Source organism: Sphaeramia orbicularis, chromosome 14 (genome assembly GCF_902148855.1).
Source record: "Sphaeramia orbicularis chromosome 14, fSphaOr1.1, whole genome shotgun sequence".
Classification (NCBI taxonomy): Eukaryota; Metazoa; Chordata; class Actinopteri; order Kurtiformes; family Apogonidae; genus Sphaeramia; species Sphaeramia orbicularis.
The window spans coordinates 18,326,975-18,349,050 of NC_043970.1; the positions used below are offsets into that span (position 1 = coordinate 18,326,975).

The window sequence follows — 22,076 nt, forward strand, 5'->3', positions numbered from 1 at the left end:
CACTGAAAGACAGGGCAACTTCTTCACTCTGTTTATATATATATATATATATATATATATATAAAAACATTTTTTTTCTTTCCCAATATCAGAAATGTACCTGTAGTAAGTAACTTGCTACCACTGTCCTCATTCATACTTTAAGACGGTACAAACTATATCAAGCTGCAAAAGCCTGAAAAGTGGCAGTAAGACTGGAAATAGAGTAGTAAACTGGCAGCTTTTCAGAATATTGTAGACCTGCATTGTGGAAAAGGTTGGGAGTTTTAAGCTTGTCTCACTTTGAAATTTTAGTCTGAATGTAAGAGAACAAAGCAAACACATTTCCAAATTGTGAATGAAATTGAGAATGCATTTAAAGGGCTAACAGTGTGGGGCTGATAACAATATAAAAAACAAACAAAAAAAAAAACAATTTTCACAAATCCGTGTGAACGCATTATAAAGGCAGATTTTTTTTTTTACTGGGTGCCATTGGATTCTGTTCATAATGACCCATGAGGGTAGAGGTCTGGCTTCAGTGGCTCAGGTAGATGGGTACACGTGCTGTGGTTGATCCATGGAGCACTCATGTAAGCTTCATATGCTGTGGTTTTTATATTTCAGGCTCTGTTTGCCATCCGCCGGGTGCTGCTGGCCCAGCACACAGCATTTCCTGTGTCAGGCGCTGATCTGTATGAAGAACTATTGAGCTCAACAGCCATCCTCTCCACTGGAAATCCCAGGTAAAGATAATTCTGCACACACAGCAGACACAGCACACTGCTTTGTCTTTCAGGGGCCGGGGGATTTAAAGGTTGGCTCGGTGCCGCAGGAGCTTAAAGGAAGGTTCACCTCCAAAATCAAATATGAATTCCTGAAGACAGCTCCCTGCATATTGAATTGAAAGACACTTTGGTGGCTATTTAGAGGCCTCTTAATCACAGCTTCCTGGGAACATTGACGTTTTTGTAAATAACCAGGCTTAAAGCTGGGGATACAATTCAGGACCAGCGTAAAAATACAGAGCACAACCTGAGTGTTTCCAACAACTGGAGCAGATTCTAGTCTTTGGTTCATAGAAGAACAAACCCAAGAATACAGCACACTTGGATGATGAGAGCTGTATGTTGGATAATGTGATATGTGATGAATTGGAGCCCAGACAACATTGTTGAAGTGTGTTTCCAAGGGGTGATGATAGGGTGGTTTACAAACTATCAGCAAAGTTAGGAGTGTTTATTGTGTTGGAAACAGGAACTTCACAATAGCTGAAAAGATTTTTAAAAAATCATTTCCACCTGGATTTTTACAGGCAATATGACGTGCAGTTCCACATTTATTGATCTATTACAGCTATCTGGTTCCTAAAGTCAAAGATTAATTTCAGATGTGTAATGTGTTTTAAGGAGGTATGGCTACCAATCCCCAAATAATTGAATACTTCAGGATCAGTAAGCTCAAATGTTAACTTATTTTTGAGATTCCACATGGGTTTGTGTCTCTGAGGGGCAGGTCAGCTCTCTGTCACACACTGCAGCTCCGAGCAGCTCAATACACACCAGAGAACTAAACAAAAAGTGGACATTAAACTTGACAACACAGAGCAACAAGCCTCTTACATATTCAGTCAGAACATCAGAACATAACAAAAGTCTATCAAACACTGGTGCTGAAATGAACAGTAGGATGTTTAGTTTGTAGTTTACCTGCTCTGTGTATGTTGTGTGGTGTTAGTTAGCAGTCTGAAGCCCAAGTACACACATAAGTTAACAATTTAAAGTGACCAGTAGCTAATGAAATCCAAATGTATGGTAGTGATTCCTTCAAAACAATTCGTTTGCACTTTCCTAATAAAGAATATTAATTGTATCAACCTAAACTATAATCCTAAGACTAATCCAAAAAAGAACTGATTAGACAGGGTTCCCGCAGAGTCTTAAAAAGTCTTAAAAGTCTAGAATTTACAAATCTGCATTTAATACCCTAAAAAATGTTGTAAAAGGTATTACGTCTGATATGATAGGTCTTCAGTTATGTTGCCATAAACTTGTTCGCTGTATTGTGTTTAATTGTCCAAGCTACAAAGAAAGTAACGTTAGTCTACTCAGCTGCAACCCGACAATTTATATTGAAATTTGGAACCAATTATCGCTAACTTTGCAGCCGCCAGTGAGAAGGAACTTGGAAAGGTTGGAATCAAGGCAAAGGCATTGGAGTAAATAAATACATTTTCCTAAATTCTAGGAGTCACAAATTTTTGCCAGTATGGTCGTGAAATAGGCTGTTAATGGGCATTAAATTCTGTTCTAAGTAGTCTTGAAAAGGTCTTAAAAAGTCTTAAATTTAACTTGTAGAACCCTGTTAGAATACCGTAGAGGCAGCAGATCAATAATGGTAGTAGTACTGATAAAATCTTAACTATACCCATTTGTAGTTCTCAGTGTTATTTTGGTGGAAGGTTGGAGTTGATACCAGCTGATTAATCAATGATCTGCTTTTTTCTTCTCTAAGCTGACATTATCATATTGACCTTTAAAAAGACACTATCGGTCAACCACTTGTTGTCTCATCCAAATCACATTCAACCTGATGATCGTTCAGTGTGTGTCCCACATACATCGGTCATTCAGAATGTACTATAAAATACATTTCCATTTGATTATGCAGTTTTCAGTTCCTGTGTGTTTAGTGCTCTCAGATTAATCTAACTACATAGTGCTTTTAGTCGACAGTGTGGCACGTTACCAAAAATAGTTTGTAATCAGATTCCTTTGCATCGACTCATTTGATCAAACTAAAATCTTTTCAGTATTGTCTCAATTGAGTTTGTGTTGACCTATGCCTGTGCAGTCTGCATCTGGAGCATGGTCTCTGTAGTTAAAAATACCACATGCAGCACAGAGTGTTTTAGAAATGGCTTATGTGCTACATTTTTTAGCAGTGAAAACAAACTTCTTTCCTTTCCATTTGGCCCCTGAATCCAGCTGAAAGTGGCCCCTGATACATGGGGTGCTTTATCTCTGCCCACAACTCAAGTACTCTATACAGGCACACAAAAAACAGCGACAAACACTTAAAAATGTTTTTGTGGTACATGTGAAAATCAAAATGTAATGATAACAAAGTCAAGAATCCAGCTGTTGGCTGTATTCCAGTTGTAAACTTATATGTTGCTGCTCTCATGCATGTAGATTTCTGCTGTGGTGTCTGGGTTTAGCAGACAGTGAATAAAGCTTTAGCAGAAAAATATTCCACCTTTAGACTGAAAATGCTCCTTGGCCAGAATGCAGACCGCTCTGCACAACAGTGAAATGGACTAGAAAGACTTAATTTATGGGCAGCTACCTTTTCTACAGTTAAACTCACTGTTCCAGCATAATTAATGACCACAGGTGTGTATGTCTCTCCGTGTCTCTTTTTAAGTGGTTTTCATAAATTAGTCAGTGCATTGGATTTGTGATATGAAACTCAATCAACCGCTAAGCCAGTGTGATTTTAGTGTGTCGTGGCTGCGCTCTACTGGTGAAAAGGGGAACTGATGAATAATGCTCCATGTTCAGAGAGGCACTTTTCATTTGATTTGTCAGCTGGAAACTTTTATATTACCAGGGCTTGTGGTGATTAGAATTACTTCAGTTTATTTTTCCTTAGTTTTATGATTACATGAATAGTTTTAGGTGACACGGTGGTGCAGTGGTTAGCACTCATGCCTCACAGCAAGAAGGTCCTGGGTTCGATTCCAACACCAGTCGACGGGAGGTGGTACCTTTCTGTGTGGAGTTTGCATGTTCTCCCTGTGTCTGCGTGGGTTCTCTCCGGGTACTCCGGCTTCCTCCCACCATCCAAAGACATGCACTAATAGGTTAATTGGTTAATCTAAATTGCCCATAGGTGTGAATGTGAGAGTGATTGTTTGTCTGTATATGTCAGCCCTGTGATGAACTGGCGACTTGTCCAGGGTGTACCCCGCCTTCGCCCCTATGTAGCTGGGATAGGCTCCAAGCGACCCCATGACCCTAGTGAGGATAAAGCAGGTTCAGATAATGAATGAATGAATAAATAGTTTTAGTTGTGTTTTTCTTTAGTTTTAGAGTTTTTCAGGAAGCACATTATGGGGAAAGCCTTGATTTACATCCTGAAAAGACAGGATTAATGAATGTATGACAGAAAATATGATTTACAAATTTGTTGTTTATTAAAGGTCCTATATTGTGTAAAGCCACTTCTCTGTAGGTGTGTTTCATTGTGCATTGGTCACTGTTGTTTTTGTTTTTTTATTCCACTTAAAGGAGTGATATTTTGCTTTTTTTAAATGGAATTATGCATTTCAAAACATTTTCCTGTGGTCTACATAAACTGTAAATGCTATGCTTGGGTCTGAATTCTTCATTGATTAAACTCAGCAGGTCCATCTTCAACCCTATTTCTGAGTAATGACACCAGGAAGATCGTTTTGAACGCTGGCCCTTTAAATGCACATGAGCCACTTCATGCCCCACCCCCTCCAGGTTGTTGGCTGGCTGTGCTGCTCTGTCCTGTTCAACCGCTAGTGTTTGTTAATACAACCTACAACTGAACATTTTGGGTAATTGGCTCAAAGTTTGGACATATTTTCAGTATGGACTACAACCACTGCTGCTGACAAACAATTACGGCATACTTGGAGAAATGTTTCTTTGGAAGTCTTGACCTTTTATGTGCAAATGTCATGACATAACTAGTTATAGATGTAACAAATTAAGAAGGAATTAAAACAGGTCATAGAAATCCACTTGATTTTTGCCAAAATGAATATAAAAATAGCATTGCAGCACCTGGAGGGTTCAAATTCAAACTTTTTGAACTATTAGGGTCCAAATACACAAATAAATGTACCAAAGACTAATAAATAAAATGGGGGGTTTAACAAAATATGACCACTTTAAAGGAAATTAGTTTTTTATAGCTAGTTTTAGTTTTTATTTTTGATTTCATTAAAGTAAAGATCCTTTATTAACAAAATGCTGCAATCCTCCTTTTGCCAATAAGAAGCACTTCACTTGCTGCTTCCTAAGTGGGTGCGATCAGAAGGGTTGAGAATGATGTGTGTATGAAAATATAGATTAAGAAGATATAAATACAAAAAACCCACCGGTATTGCATATTTCATTGGTAACTAACATTATTTTTTAATAACGGTGTTTTATTCCCCACTCCATTTCATATCTTCCACATAGATTTGTGTTACAACATCTTGCAAAAGTTTGTTACAGATTTCATTTTCACATGACCTGTGCATCTTAAAAATGTCATTTTAATATCAGAATGGTCAAAAGATATGTGAGTTGTGGAAAATAAGTCCAATTTATACTTGGGTGACTTTAGGGGCAGTGGAGAAACGTGCATGAAACTGAAAAAGGAAATGCATTTCCAGTGAACTTTCTTGTTCTTAAGTATATACTTTGCATTGATATTCCAAACTTTCTACAACAAGGGGAGACCACGAACCAGAACACTATAAAAATCAACAATGAATTAACACTATGTATCTACAGACTGTATCACTCACTGAATATGGCATAAATTTCATTGCTCACACACATCTGTATTATGGGATCATCAAAATTTATTCTTCAAATTAAAACTCATAAGTGATTATTTTGACAGTCAGACTCAGAATAACAATGTGTCTTGTAATATTCACATAGCTTACTGTGTTACTCAGTAGGTTTACATTATAGCTCTTTTACCTTACCTTTGCTTTTAGACCGAAAGCAAACACAGCAAAACCACAAATCACCTCTGTTTTCTGTACAGCAGTGTCTTTCAACCTTGGGGTCAGGACCCTGTGTGGTGTCACCTGGAATTCAAATGGGGTCACCTGAAATTTCTATTAATTGATAAGCAAAAACAAACCAAAACTTACTAATAAAAAAATATATGGTTAGTTGAGAGAGACAATCTCAATCCATAAAAGACATGACAAACTGTGAAGCTGAAACTGAAGCACTGTGGTACTGTTTATCTTTCAAATGTTCATTGTGGTCAGTTTCAGATGCTGCAGCTCTTTCATAATTCATAGTTTGAGTTATTGTTTGTTCAGTATTAATTGTCAGCCTTGTAAATACAAGCTGACTGACTGTACATATCCTGACCAAAGAAAATATTTATATTATTATAATTTCTCACTTCATGCAGTAATCTACACCTGGCTTTTCTGCCGCCGTCCATAATAATATACATTGTCTGTGAATTAAATATAGGAAAATGCATGATCAACACCAAAAAATACAAAATACAGAGGATAATATTATACAAAAAAGTGGCAATAAATCAGTTAAGAAAGGTAGAATAGAGACAAATTCATTTGGGAACTGCCACAAAAGTAGCACTGGGTCTTCCTGGGTTAAGCATGCAGAGTTAAAGGAAATGTTTAGTGACGTTTAGTGGTGAGGTTATAGATTACAGCCAGCGCCATTATCCCCCACCTTACACTCCCCTTCAGTAAGGTAGTTATATCCAGTTATTAGAGCGATAAATGGCTCTCTCTTAGGAAACAAAAACACAAGTGTTGTTATGGTTGTGTACTTATGTGCAAATGAAAACATAATTATGACAGTTATATGAATTTATGACTTATTCAGATATTCAGTCCTTTTATTACTAAGCACAGTGAAACCATATATTTATTGTTTGTGGTTAAAGACGAAATATTGAATCATAAAATGATCACCTTATTCTGTAGGGTTCTTTTCAGTTTCTACTCAAAGCAGAGAAGGCCTTGGACAAAAGAAAATTGTGTATTTCAATCCTCCTTGGCTTTACTTTGTTTACTTTCTTATAGTTTGCTTTCATTTGTAATTTAAGTAATAAGAGCACTAAAAGGAGTCATTGACATTGGCAATGGCATTGGTTTGAAAAGTGTAAACAAATGCTGTTACTTCAAAATAAAGACATGAGCTCTTTAATTTAGACATTCTCTTATTTTACCATTCTCATGAAACATATATTTCTATTGACTGTCATTAAATTGCATATCATCAAATAGAGAAAATCTGCCAGCTGCAGCATTTTACTTAAACCATTATGTTCAGTGAAATGTGTTAGGGCTTACAAAAGTGGTGTGATAATGGATAATAAATGGCACTTACGTATTTTTTTTCATAAGTTAAGCATATGGAAAGGCAAGGGATGATGTATATTGTAGATATTATGATGGAGGTTCATAATAGGTGACAGTTTTTTTTAGTTTGGTATCACATAGACTGTCAGTTTTTGTTTCGTTCTGACATATAATAACAACCTGCCATTGTTAATGCCAACTAGAGTTACAGCAAATGTACAAATCTAGGCCAATGCTAATACTTAAAACATCACTTTGGCTTTTTGTTTTTTTCTGTTTTGTTTATTTTGTTTTTAGTTTTTCACCTCTGTGCCAGGGAAATCCTCATTAAATGTAGAAAAATAAGTTAACGTATTCCCTTTAAAGTCTGTCAGGCTTTGAGTACATTATCCTTGAATTAACACCAATTCAATTTTTATGAAAAAACCTTTATTATAACACAATAGATAAATATTATTCATCGCTATCAGTCAAATACCATGTGCCAATAGGGATGTTAGCTGATGTATTGTGTGTGAATTCCTACAGCCAACATAATGATATGTTGGCCAATGATACAATGCAAGTTTAATAATAGTCTTTTTAATTTGTTTTGGAGAAATTGATAAGAAAATGGCATTAGAATGAATGTGAGTGTGTTCTCTTGTAGATATTCTAAATGGCATTATGGCTGTACAAAATAATGATGAATAATGTGTGAAAAACCGTTATAAGTTCATATGCTCAATGGTTTTTGTAGCAGTATGTAGGAACTTTTCATCAGTTTGGATAACCAGATTTTTGCGGCCACAGTTCAAGCACTTGTACTGTTATGCTAGTGTTTTACCATATGTTTGGTATTCGCAGTTCTAATTTATGGTGTTTGCTTCTAAAGGTTTTCCTTTAAAAAAAAAAAAAAAAAAACTACATTTTTCACCAGACTTGCTTAAATTTATGGTATTTGTTGGAGTAACCTGGGCACAACAACGGGTTGCTGGAATACATATGTTTTCAGTTTCCCGAACACACCTACAAAATAAATTAACATTTTTTCATCAATTTTCGTACACAGTTCAGTTCTGGTTTAGTGTGGTTCCTTTTCTGTGTTTTATATGTTGTTATCATTTCATTGCTGGAGCAGAACTACAAACATATTTCATATCTTTCATATAAACTACTGGTAAACTCTCCAGAGAAAGTACTTGATTCTTCTGTTGTCAAACTCTGTAATTAAGCTAACTATTCAGCCAACTGCACACAGTGGCAAGAAACTGAGACATTAAACATGCAGTAAAATATGAAATATCAATGCAGAAAATATATCAAGAGCTATCAGAGGTTGGTGCAAGCTCCAAGTCCTTTAGCAGCCCTGATATATTTAACTACAGTGGGAAGAAAACTGAAATGTCCTATTTTCTAGATTATTTCTGCCTAAAGAGGTTGAACCACTTATTAAATACAAGGGTTTATTTACTCTTTCCAGCAACACTGTAAGTCTTTAATAAATAAAGACATGAAATATTATAGTTTGGTATTTGGTTAAGAATATTGTATTTGTCGATGCGTGTGACTTGGATACAGATCAGATCAAATTTAATGGCAAATTGATGCAGAAAATGTGAATTTTCAGTGTTCACATACTTTTTCTCGCCATTGTATTTAATTATATCAATGGTACTGAAGGACCCTTTTAATACTTTGTGATGGCCACAAACTTGTTACAAATTGTGATGGCTCTAGATGTATTTTGCGCATTGATATTTTATATTTTGGTGCACGTCTAATTCAAAAATTCACACACTGAAAAAAAAAGAAAAATAATTAATAGAAATAATACCTTCCAAATTCAACAGGAAATAGGGTTTTACTGGAATTTACAGAAAAAGTGGTGTCTTAATGTATCACTGTCTGGATATGAAACATGACACAAATGAGGATATAAATTGTATAATAAATGTACTGCATTTATTTTCTTAATTATCAGCTGGCATGTGTCTGCAGAAGCCTTATATCTGCTGATTCTTCATCCTGGCTGCTATATCAGTTGAAAGCAGCAGACATTCGAACCTCTGAGGAAATAGTATAAAGATAGAGCTCCCATATTCTCTAATTGGATCTGCCACAGCCAGGTTTAACAGATGACAGAGTATGTGCTTTTAAGTAAAATTAGGAAAAAGATGAGATTTTTAATTCACTGTATTTCTAGAAATGATGAATATCCTGCTGATGTTTTAATTCCCTGAGACGCAAATTGATTAGTTCGATAAGTAAAAATCTCAAGTAGTCCTTAAAAAGTCAAAGTGAAAAGAAACCTAAACTGACCAGCAAACCTTAACCTCTTCATTTTCTTCACATCACATCAATCATTATGATGAAGAGTCTTAGTTCCAAAGACTGCACAGTAATGTCATCTCACATGATCTTCATTAATGGGGAGAAAAAACCCTGTGCACCCCACGGGAAATGCCCGATCTGTGGTTTTTCAAGGACACTCTCATCCTGCTGTTCCACCCTCTGTATCCCATCGTCAGCGTAGACGGGAACAATGTAAGTGTCAGTGTCATGTCCGTCCCCACTAATTCCCCTCTTCACAATCAGTGACAAGAACCACGATCAACCAACCGCAGGATTCCACTGATGCCTGACCTTCAAGCTGGAGGACCTTGACTATGTAGATTTAACCGCATCGCTGTCACATCCATCATCACACATACGGGCAAAGATGATGAGATTCCACAAAATGCACAGATCGCTGAGCGTCAACACTGACAAATCAGGACGCTCTAGTGCTGTTATGACAGACCACACTTCTCTGATAAAACACTTAAAGCAGCCTCGAGTCTGTTTACACACCCAGACTAAGAGAAATGTTTAGAAACTTCAAAATCTCACATGTTCAGATGAAGCAGTCTTTATTTTCTATTGTATAAATCATCTTATGATAAAATGCAATATTTCCCTTAAAAAAAAAAAAAACACTAAGTGGTTACTGCTTCAGTGCTATTGAGCAAATACTCCTGTAAAGTTGAAAGATGGAACTGTCTTGAATGTTTCTACAATTGAGGCTCAGCTATATATATGTATATGTGATTTTTGGTTTTTGTATGATTGCAAAAATTGCGAACTCTGAATACTTCTTTCCAGTCACATGTCAGTAACTGCATTTTCATAAAATGTCAAGTGAAGTTGGAGTGAACTTTTGAAAAGTTGCAAAAATGAAAATGCGAATAATAGCCTATGCGTTTCCATAAACTCGGGACAGAATAATCCAGGCTGTGTTGAGTCGCCAGCAGGGGGTAGTGTAGGTGTGATGCACATGGTTTTAATAGAGTAGAAGAAGTAGATTGTTGTATTGTTGCTTTACATTTAATGTGGCTATAATGTCTGTTTTTCACAGGTTAGACATTGGAATAATCTGGTCTCTTCATCAGTTCATACTACCTCTTGTATCAAACATATTTTCCCACTTTGTTACTTGGGAAGATGTTGCAAACAGCTGATCGAGTTGCATGAAAAAGTGTTTCCATTTCGTCTATATGCATTTACTCTGGCAAATGTTCTCAAAAATAATGTGACCATTTTCAAGTTTGAAATTTTTAATTATGATTTGATTGTGATTTATGTGCTAATCAAGGCCATGTATGGTACATATTGGTCTTGTTATGACCCTGGCTCGTAACAGTCTTAATGTGGCCCCAGCATTTACAGGGGAAGCTTAATTGAAACTAAACTTTAGTACAGTTGGTGTCGGCTGCTGCCTTATCGGTACAGACAGCTGCCTGTCAGCCAGCTGAGCCCATAAAGAGAAGAAAAGAGGAAAAAAAAAGAAGAAAAAAAAAAGAAACAAAACTTTAAACATGTAGTATTTGTAGAGCACAAGAACAGAATGAAGTAGAAACTATGCATGACTGATGGAACTCAGCAGTTTGAAGGGTCTAGATCCAGCAATTTATTATATCAGTTAAGTGTATTGACAACCAAGAAAAATGCAAACACTGTGATGTCAGATATTAGCAACATTTGTAAAACTGGACACCATGACCAGCTGTGTTGAGCTTTAAAGTGAACACTAAAATATATAGATATTAGTAGAGCTGCACGATTTTGGCCAAAAATAAAATCCCGATTTTTTTTTTTTTTTTTTTTTTTCCTCCTCTAAAAACTTGATGTTCGATTTCGATTTCTGGGTAAAACTATAAAAGACAACAGAAGTCAGGATGTTGTTTTATGTGCAGCCCACAATGCAATGCACTGCTCCCAATCTGGCATTTGATGTTGTTTGAGGAGCTGAAATAAGTTGGTTGTGATGCTGTCTTTGACAGATACTGCCTTCAGGCTGAGTTTGCAGCAAGGAATGGTTTGGTCTTCATCGGAAACTTCGCAGCTGTACCAATTCCACACAACCGACTTGCTCTTGCTATTTTTATCCACGAACTTCTTAATTGCCTTAGCAAATGTCGTTTGTGTACTGGTGTGTGGAGACCAAACACTGTAGAGACCGCTCTCAGTTAGTAGGAGGAGCCTACGGTAGCCCGGAGGCGAGCAGCCTGGGGACACGAGAGAGATGAAATTAGATTTGACTATTAACGTTTTTAAAACATCCTAATGAAAAAATCTGATTTTGATTTAAAATTGATTAATCATGCAGCCTTCGATACTAGTATATTTCATTGTACGGATTGCAAGAAGAATTGAATTTCACTTAAAAAAAAAACAAAAAACAAAAACACCATTTAACATAGTGTCCTTTTCTCTAAAACCACCTACTTCACTTCATGACTTTCTACTTTAAAGTAATACATCACATTGTTATTTTTTTCAAAACTTCTATTTATTACCCAGACATTTATATATAGATGCAGATATTCAGCAGACACCCATTAAACCTGTCACTACTGATCCCCATGCACACACAGCCCCATACTAAACATATCTTAGACTAATAAAGTGCACACTCTGCTTAATAGATTAACTTTGCTGATGCAGCCAGTAGCCGAGCTTGATAAGAAACAGCCGAAATAAGGTGCTTTTTAAAAATAAAACCCAGTGTGAGCTGTGTATTATGCTTCCCCTACTGCAGTTTGTGTTTGGGCTGCAGGTACACTTGGACTTAATGGTTTATTACATCGGATGGCAGTTGTGAGTAATGAATTGTACCTTGTTTCTTACAGCTTAGATAAACTGCTGGATTCTGGCTTGTATACTGGAGAGATAACAGAGCTGTCAGGAGGCCCGGGAAGTGGCAAATCTCAGGTGAGTATTTTCTACCTTCTCTCTCCATCACTGATAATTTCAGCCTCATAAATCCCTGCTTTTTAGAATTCCCCATTCTCCTGTAGAATACTGCTGTACTGTGGCTGAAGACTTACCATTTAGCAAATACAAATGACCTACTGGATCTAAAACTGTTCCCTCGTATGCTGGTCACGTCTTCTAGGTGTGTTTTGGTGTTGCAGTTCACATTTCTTACCAGCTGAAACAGAGCGTAATATATATCGATACCACAGGCGGGCTGTCTGCCAGCCGACTGCTCCAAATGCTACAAACTGAAACCAGTAACACAGAGGAGCAGGTGAGGTGACAGCAATGAAGTTTAAACAAGTCTTAAAGGATGTATGATGTGAAACCATATGAGACAAACTCTCTGTTTACAGATGGCAGCTCTTCAGAGAATCCATATCTATCGTTTGTTTGACGTCTTCTCCTTACTCGATTGCCTGTATGGTCTTCGCAGCAGTGGCCTTCAGCAGGTGCCTTACATTGTGTTCTTTTGCTCAGAGTAAATCAGCAACTCAGTGCGGACCTCAGGGAGCGGCAAATCAAATTTTGTGCAGTCTAATTTTGTCACATTTTGTTCAAGGCTTCTGTTGGCGGTGGCTCTGTCAAGGCAGTGATCGTGGACTCTGTGTCGGCCGTTATCTCTCCTCTACTGGGAGGCAAACAAAATGAAGGTGATATCTCTTTCTGCTAGTCCATCAGAATCTATCATACCTGAGGCTATGTTTGCACCTGGGTCGATAAATTCAGCTCATGAATCTGTAAAATAACAGTCACTAATATCAGTGAATATCAAGAAAGCTGACATATAAAATAGTTCCAGCAATAATTATGTGAAATAATCAGTTATACTGGATACTTAATACATACTGGTTAACATAAATCTCTAACTGATTAAAATGTTGCAATTAGGTGTGTAAAGGTACAACAGTTTTTTTTAAAAATTGCCTATTTTTTTTTTTTTATAAACATTTATTTATTATTTTTCATTCATACAAAACTTTAAACATCATGAACATCTTGAACATGGCAGAGAAAAAATAAATATATAAATGAATAAATGAAAATAAATATATATAAATAAAGCAAAAATAAATACATAAAATGAAAATAAATAAAATAAATCTCAAAAAGATGTGACAAACATTAATCTGACAGCATTACATAGAAACAGCTGATTAAATAACATAATAAATAAAACTTAGGTATAGAGTTGAAATAATACTATACATGTACATTCCCATATCAAACAAAATGTCCCAGTGTGTCACTTACTCACTGCCCCTTCATTATCCCCACTCTTAATTAAATCCAAAAACATCTTCCAAATGTTATAGAATTCCGAAGTTCTCTTTTTAACCATATATGTCAGTTTCTCAAGAGCCAAACTTGAGGTTAAATTATTTAACCTGAAGTCAAAAGAGGGGCGACCAATATTTTTCCAACACAAAGTGATACACCGCTTAGCTTGTACTAAACATAAATCAACCATTTTTCTTTCTTTAGCAGATAAAGAGCAGTTTACAGGATAAATGCCCAGTATACATAATTTAGGACACACAGGTATCGGACAAGATGTAATCTGGGAAACACATTTCAACAGAGAATTCCAGAATTTTTGAATCTCATCACATTTCCACAAACAGTGATGTAATGAACCCTGATGATTATTACACTTGTAACATAAGTCTAGTATATTAGGATCAAATTTATTTAATTGTACTGGGGAGACATAAGTTCGCATTACCCAGTTAAATTGTACTACGGTAATCTTAATCGGGTATTGATGGTTCTAGTGTGAGTCACTGAACAAATTGTACTCCATTCATTTAATGAGACATCTGTTCCTAAATCTTTTATCCACTCTTGTCTCTTACTATCAGAATTATCATTATGATTATCTATCAATATATTATAAAACTGTGATATTAATTTTTTAAAATTGCCTTTCTTTTTTTTTTTTTTCTTTGCACAGTTGATTCATTCACAGTCATAATGTCAGCCTGTGCTGTTGTATAATTGCAAAAAGCTAAAATTTAAAGGTCCAAACTTTTGCATAAATGGAAAAAATAAACCACCTTTATTGCCTGGTCATATTGCATTTTAGATTTAATGGCACTGGGTAGAGAGAGTTACTAGTAAAATGGACTAAATGAAACTCCACAATGTTTCTTTTGCATGTTTGACTTGACATTTTTAAATGAGTCATTTCTGCATTTTACTAGATAACTCCAATTCAAGTTACAGTTGCAATGTAGCCCACAATATTCATAGTATAGTCATCACCAAATTGCATCGTCCTGCTTTTGATGCTTTACAGATGAAAAATACATGAAATACATATGACAGCAAAAATAAACAAAGGACAAAAGTAGAAATACAACGGTCAGTAATTCATATAGTTAGATCAGTACATTCATTATTAAGATTGACTTGAACATTTTTTTTAAATTTCATTTTGTATTATACTATTTTCTTATAGTGTGTGATAAGTATTTTGTGAAAAGCCTCTACACACCTGAAAAAGTGACTGGAGCATTGCAGAAACTACTGGTCAGAAGAAACCTGCTCTGAGATGAACTGTGTAGATAATGTGAATAATACAGTCCTGAATACTGTTTTCAAAGTAGCTTTGAAAGGCGTCACAAGTATTCTCTACACGGACAAACCTCTCTACAACTTCCTGTGCCTGCAGGCATGTCCTTGATGATACAAGTGGCAGGCGTTCTGAAGACAATGGCAAAAGACTTCAACGTAGCTGCTTTGGTAAGGATGACACCGTCCCTGCAGAGTTGTACTCTGAGCTCAGGCTGAACATGCTCGAACTGCCTCACAACCTTTCACACATCTTCATGTCATCCCTTTGAGACATGAAGTGAAGACAGAATCAGGAAATTATACAACAAAACTCTTTATAAAGGTGTGTTACTGGGGATTATAGATATGTAAAAAAAAATGGAACTAATCACAATTAAAGCCTGCACCAAAGAATAGCCACCTTCTCATCTAATAATTAGGTAAATGGAAGTGAGATAATGATAATTTCATATGGGTTTTTGATGGGAGTCTAAAAGTAGGACAGTTAGGCTGTTCTAGTTTTTATTTTTTCATTGCAGCCTCAAATGACGACCGTACTTTCCGGACTATAAGCCGCTACTTTTTTCTCACGCTTTGAACCGTGCGGCTTATACAATGCTGCGGCTCAAGTATAGATTTTTACGGGCTACTGGCCTCCAGGGGGCGTTCTAGCAGGAAGCGCAAAAGTGAGACAGACAGGTGGAAGAAGTGATGCAAAGAGAAGTTTTAAGCTTAACTTTTAACAATCATTTTGCGTGTTATGCACAAACACTCATCATGGAAAACACATGAAGAAATGCATATGATGCAGCTTTTAAGTTAAAACCAATCGATGTGGTTGTCTAAGATGGAAATAGAGCTGCTGCATGTAAGTGCCATTGAGCAACAACGGAAGAGAGACATAGAAGGTGTGTGATGGAACCTTTCTGAGGATGTTCAACTCCGACACTGAAGAAGACAACTTCAGTGGTTTCAATGTGCAGAAGGAAGATGAAGATAGTAATCAATGACTTTTCTGGGTTTTTTAACCAGCTGTGTTACTGCCGTTTTAGTGGAAAAGAAGCAGTTAAGGTATGGAAATACATATTTAAATAATCTTTCTGTTTACCATTTTTCTGTGTAAATATCTCATGTTACAGCGAGACACCTGTGGTTTATAGTCAGGTGCGGCCTATATATGTACAAATATTTTTTTCTTTTAAAATTTGGTGGGTGTGGCTTATATTCAGGTGCAGCTTATAGTCAGGTGCTCTCTATAGCCCGGAAAGTACAGTGTATGTGGTATTTCTACTTTAAACTGTTAAAAAAAAAAAAAAACACCTAAAAGTATCATCACAGTGTCAAGAATAAAGAGCTATGACACTGTCTTAGATATCAGTGTAAAATATTGCAGAGGTATGAACTGAATCTGTTCACACTAGGGGTGTAACAGTGCACTTGTTTACACAGGACCATTATGGTTCAGGGCCTTCAGTACAATACAGAGGTGTACCGCATGAATATATGTAGCCTATGTGAAAACATACCCAACCAAAATTTTTCTGTACCGTTACACCCCTAATTCACAGCCACAACCAATATGTCAGTGAATGTATGTGACCACGAGAGGGAGTAGTGAGTCACTCTGCTGGTCTCCCACAGTGACGAAAACTAACTAATGGGAAAAACTGAAGCACTGACTTTGGTTCAGACTAAACTGTGACAGTTCTGACCTTGTTTGGGTGATTCCAAACAGATCTTTTGGTCAGCTATTGACAACACAAACTGTACAGAAGAGACTTGTAGTTTTTCTGCAGCTGTTTCAGTCTAAATACAGAGTTAAGCTAACAGAGCTATAATGTAAACTATCAGCTGACGCAGCACAGATTGTACCATGTTGTTTTGACTGAGCTTTTAATTTGAAGGAGAAAACTTAATGAGATCTGACAAAGCATAAACGTGTTTATGGTTTTTATAGCTGTGAGTGTACTCTGGTGCATGATGCCCTCTGCTGGTGATAGTTTAGAATATCAACACTACATAGAATATAATAATGTAATATATTATTTAAAATAATGAGAAAATTAAGTAAAAATATAATTGGAGAGAATAAGTAAGAAAGGCTCAACAGGATGATTTGTGGTGTTCAGGTAACAAACCATGTCACTAGGAGCGCCGGTGGGGAGGTGCAGCCAGGACTCGGAGCGTCATGGAGTCACATTCCCAGAACCAGGATCCTTCTGGAGCGAACAGAGCGGTCCATCGCCAGCTACTGCAGCCGACGCTCTGCAACACTGATCAAATCCTCCAGACAGGTACTGCAGGCAGCATTGACATGCACATCAGCTAGGTCCGCATCGATTCTGTCCAAGTGGTGAGAGGCAAATGTCAAAACGTCTTGTTAAACTGGAGAATTTGAGCTGGTGTTTGCACTTCTGCAAAGGGCTGATATGATAAAAACACTCTTTATTTTCATTTTGTAGCAGCATTCAGCAAGTTTTTAACGGTTTGGGAAATACCATAAGCCTTGTTTCCATAAAATGTCAAGTGAAAAAAGATGAAAAGGCAAGTTATGTGCATTTCCATAAACTGGTAGGAAATGCACATAAAGTATTGTGGCCTCTATGGATTACTGTGCATTACACATGGCTGTGGTGTTGGTATTTTCTGTCTAAAATAGCTGTGAAGAATAATTTTATCTCCTTATCAGTCACCACAACCTGTTGTATTATTTATGATTTAAAGGAGCATGCAGGAAGACGCTAAAAACAGTTGATTAGTCATGTGATTAAATGTCAGACCTAACTAGGAAATGTAGATTCCATGTCTCATTGTGTGTATCAACTTTTTTTGGAAAAGGCAGAAACTATCTCAAGCATTTAGTGAGAGTGAGGGAGTTATTTTGCATGAGTTAATATCTTCAGGTCAGTCCTCATTACATTTAAAACACCAGAACTCAGCCAGGGCTTGACAGAATGTTACAAAGTTAGACATAAAGATAAACTGAAACGATCGTGGATGCCAGAGATCGAACTCGCAGTGACCTAATGTCTATTCATTATTGGGAACACAGTATCTCAGGAAGGTCGAGGGAATTTCTTCAGATTTGGCACAGACGTTAAAACTCTTGGATGGACTTAGTGGTCATGTTGTTGCGGTGGAAAGGTTTTTGTGCAGCTGGACTGCAACTGTTTTTTACTGCACAGCATGAATTTAACCCCCCCCCAAAAAAAAAAAAAAATATATGTATTATACAAGAAAAGCAGTTGGAGAGCACAGACCTCCGCCAAGGCAGATCAGTCGTCTGTCCCCTCCATCTCCACCAAAATTTAATCATTTGTGCCTTGTGCCAGTTTCAACATTTCCTGAAATTTTCATCCAAATCTGTCCATAACTTTTTGAGTTATCTTGCTAAGAAACAAACAAACACACAAAGCAAAGTGATCACAATATCTCCTAGCGGGGGTAATAAACATGGTAAATATTGTGGGCTTTGTAAATATTTAGTTTGGAGAAAACTTTACATTTCTCATTTGCCCACATCTGAGGTTGATGCATATGATTAGAATCAGCCTCATTTATCTCACATTTGAGAAATTTGGTGAAAATAAAATGACAGACATTTATGCTCAAAAAACAATATCACAATTTATCATGTTTTGTACACTTACCTATTGGTTTATTCATATATTCACTACTTTTGTGAAGCTAAGTCTTTGGTAAACCTATTTCAAGCACCAAAGTACTTTGTTGACACAAGTGACTGTTTTTTTTTTTTTTATAAGAGATTTGAACATTTTCACAAATTGGACAAATTTTTCAAATTGGACAAATCTTATCCTACAGTGTTTTAAGACAAAAACAGGCTCAGTTTACATAAAGTTGAGATGATCCTGAAGACGCTGATATAAAACACTTGGGTATTGTGTTTACCTTTAAAAGGTAACTTTAAGAAAGCATGTAAAAAAAAAGGAGAAAATAGCCTTAGACCTCAGTGTTAAATATCCCCGAGTCATTTATGAAGAGCAGTGATTTCTAAATGTACCTTTGTGCTTGTTGTTTATCTGGTCCACAGTGTGACGGATGCCTCTAAACCCAGACCAGTCCACGGTGCTTCTGGACACTTAACATAAGGGTCTCTCTTTGCACAGTTAAGGTTAAGTGGCTTTTACCCCCTCGGCCCTCACCACAGGGTATTATCATCAGTTGGTCATCTGTCTGTCCATCCGTATGTGCAAAAACTTTGGCGTGGACTGAAGGCAGAGGGTTTTTAAGTGCAGGCTCAGGTTGTAATGATGCCTTATAGTATCAGCAAAAAGCATTAGAGAAGTAGTCCTGAGCCCAGGTGGATCTGTCAGCTTTAGGATTGCGACGCAGCGCCACCCGAGGCATCATGGGTACTCAGTTTAGACACCCATTCCTCCAGACCTTTGAGTCTATTGATTGTTTTCTGCACAATAAAAACAGAAATATCCAAATCCCTTCCCATTTTACATTTAGGAACACTGTTGTTACATATTTCAATAATTTTTCTTTTGTCATGGATTTGTAACAAACTAGTGATCCTGAGACTCCGCCATTCCCTTTTTTTTTTTTTTTTTACCATATCATGATTAGAATCACATCATTACCTCCGCCAAGGAGGTTATGTTTTTGCCAGGGTTTGTTTGTTTGTTTGTCTATTTGTTTGTTTGTTTGTCTGTTTGTTTGTTTGTTTGTTTGTTTGTCTGTCCGTTAGTGTGCAACATAACTCAAAAAGTTACGGACAGATTTGGATGAAATTTTCAGGGTTTGTTGGAAATGGGATAAGGAAGAAATAATTAAATTTTGGTGGTGATCGGGGGTGGGGGGGCCCACGGGGGGGGGCGCAGACCAGAAAATTTCATCAAAATCTGTCCATAACTTTTTGAGTTATGTTGCACACTAACGGACAGACAAACAGACAGACAAACAAACCCTGTCAAAAACATAACCTCCTTGGCGTGGGGGGGGCCCACGGGGGGGGGGGGGGGGGGGGGGGCACTGATCAGCCTTGGCAGAGGTCTGCGCTCTCCAAGTGCTTCTAGTTATTCAAAGTTTTTACTTCATAACTAGTCATAAACAGCCCTGTCCAAGCTCATTATGGAATGCTAAATATCTCATCTTCATAATGTTTGCATTGAATTACAAAAATAAGTCCAAATCCATTTAGAAATTCCTGCTTTTTACAGGCATTTTACATATAACATTTACTGCTATGGTTTTTTTATGTTTTGTTTGTCTAATTGACATGACTGAATCAACCCAACTTTAAATGCTTTCTCTTCATAGTCAGGAGTCTTTTTTTTTTTCCTTCATGTTCTACTTCTGTCAACATGTTTTTGCAATATTGGAGTTGTCAGTCTCTTGTGCAAAGTTGTGAAATCCCTCTGGACTCTTTTATCTGCACATTCTTTATATGGAAAACATGAAAAGTTGCATCATCCCCAATTCATTTTTTTTCTCCTCTTCTCATAAATAACAGTCTGTAAAAGCATTAATTATACATTTGGTGTTTTGCCGTTTTAAAGGAGACCAGAAACCGTCACCAGAAACAACAAAGCATTTTGACCGAGCACATTCAGAACAAACACAGTCCAGATGAATGTTTCATACAGCAGAAAAGTTTGAGGTCTGAATCAACACTGTCGTCTGCTCTGCTTCTCAGCCTGGTAACGTCAAAGAGGAGTTGGACTTGAGGTGGTGGAGTCGCTCTGAAGAAGCAGCGTCAGGAAAAAGAAAATTGGATGAGACAGATCCTTAAAGCGTCAGACATTTTAAAGGTACGCTTATATTTTTGACAGACTTTAACGGTAAATTACAGTAATGTTTCAGCCGAGTACTGAAACGAAAGGTTTAGGGTGTGATCTGTAGTTCTGAGGTAATTAAAATTCAGTTCTCATTTTTGGGCGATTATACACTAATGAAAGCATAATTATGAATATTCTGCTCCATTTCTGTAATTAGGTCCTCCTCCTAATTCTCTGAAATCTTACACATGAAACTTCAGTCATTTACTCTGGTCGTGTTATCTGGATTTGTTAGTTTCACCTACACGCCACTTCAATTCTTAAAATGTATATTATGACACCAGCAAGTTTATCCACTGAGATGTTCGTAACTTTCTACCAAACTGATGCAAATGGGCGATCCAAAAACAAACCACTAACATACTTCTATTATCTATACAGGGTGTCCCATAAGTCTCCATACATAGGAAAAATAAACGTTTCTTGACATAAACCATTTTTATTTATATAATATGCGCTATATGACTGCCATTTTGTCTGGAACACATTTCAATGCGTGTCCTCCACTGCTGAAGAACTATAAAGAAGAAATATAAAGAAATACATGTTAGAACCGTATATGTATGGAATGTATTATCTCTCCCATGTATGGAGACTTATGGGACACCCTGTAGAAACTTCTAATGGTTGAAATGACAAGTGACCCCTCGGTATATAATCATTTTTCTGTCCCTCTTTCTTTCAAATGGAGGCACAGTAGTTTAATTTGTAAATATTCCAGGTAACTTGGAGCCAAAGTCAGAGACGCTTAAGTGTAGTTCTGGATATGTTTCTGCAATCGTGTCCAAAAGTGGTCACTTCATTGCAGTTAATTGGTTTGATAGTGATGTTACTTCAAGTTACACATAAAATTTCAGACTTTGACATCAGACTCAACCCATGGAATTAAAGTTTCAGTTGTTAAAATAGTGAAATAAAGCCTTAGGCACAAATATAAAATGTATATATTTTTTAGCGTTAAAAAGTCAGTCACTCCCAACTGAAGGTACTGATAAATTAGGGGTGTCACATTTAGTCCACTACAGGTTCCAATGGGATGACTTTGTAAAATACAAAAATGACACAGAAGATGTTAACGGTCAAAGGGGTCAAACCTCATACAGACGCCTGCCTATTTTGTGCCGTTTGTTGCTGTACTTATTTTTCTTTAGAAATTTCAGTTTCAGGTTATTCAGTTTTCTGTGAAAGGATAGTTTGCGAATGTAAAAACATTCATGAATTCATTTGTGTTTTAGCACTAAAACTAAGAAACATTTGGAGTTATTACTGAATTAAAATGAGTAGGAATCCTTGCTATAAATAATAATTTACTTAGTTGTGTTCACATTAGTTTTGTGGTTGGATGATAATTT

At 36.7% G+C, this 22,076-nt stretch overlaps 1 protein-coding gene across 2 annotated transcripts in view; it reads left to right on the forward strand.

Moving 5' to 3' along the window:
- The window catches only part of rad51d (RAD51 paralog D), a 42,303-nt gene that overhangs the window by 12,393 nt on the left and 7,834 nt on the right, over positions 1-22,076 (forward strand). For both annotated transcript variants that reach the window (XM_030153655.1, XM_030153654.1), the window contains exons 3-10: positions 607-725; positions 12,235-12,316; positions 12,501-12,635; positions 12,718-12,813; positions 12,924-13,014; positions 15,036-15,106; positions 17,047-17,211; positions 20,583-20,697. In XM_030153655.1, the coding sequence (XP_030009515.1) occupies positions 607-725; positions 12,235-12,316; positions 12,501-12,635; positions 12,718-12,813; positions 12,924-13,014; positions 15,036-15,106; positions 17,047-17,211; positions 20,583-20,678 (855 nt within the window). In that variant the 3' untranslated portion in view covers positions 20,679-20,697. The remainder of the gene's footprint in view (positions 1-606; positions 726-12,234; positions 12,317-12,500; positions 12,636-12,717; positions 12,814-12,923; positions 13,015-15,035; positions 15,107-17,046; positions 17,212-20,582; positions 20,698-22,076) is intronic.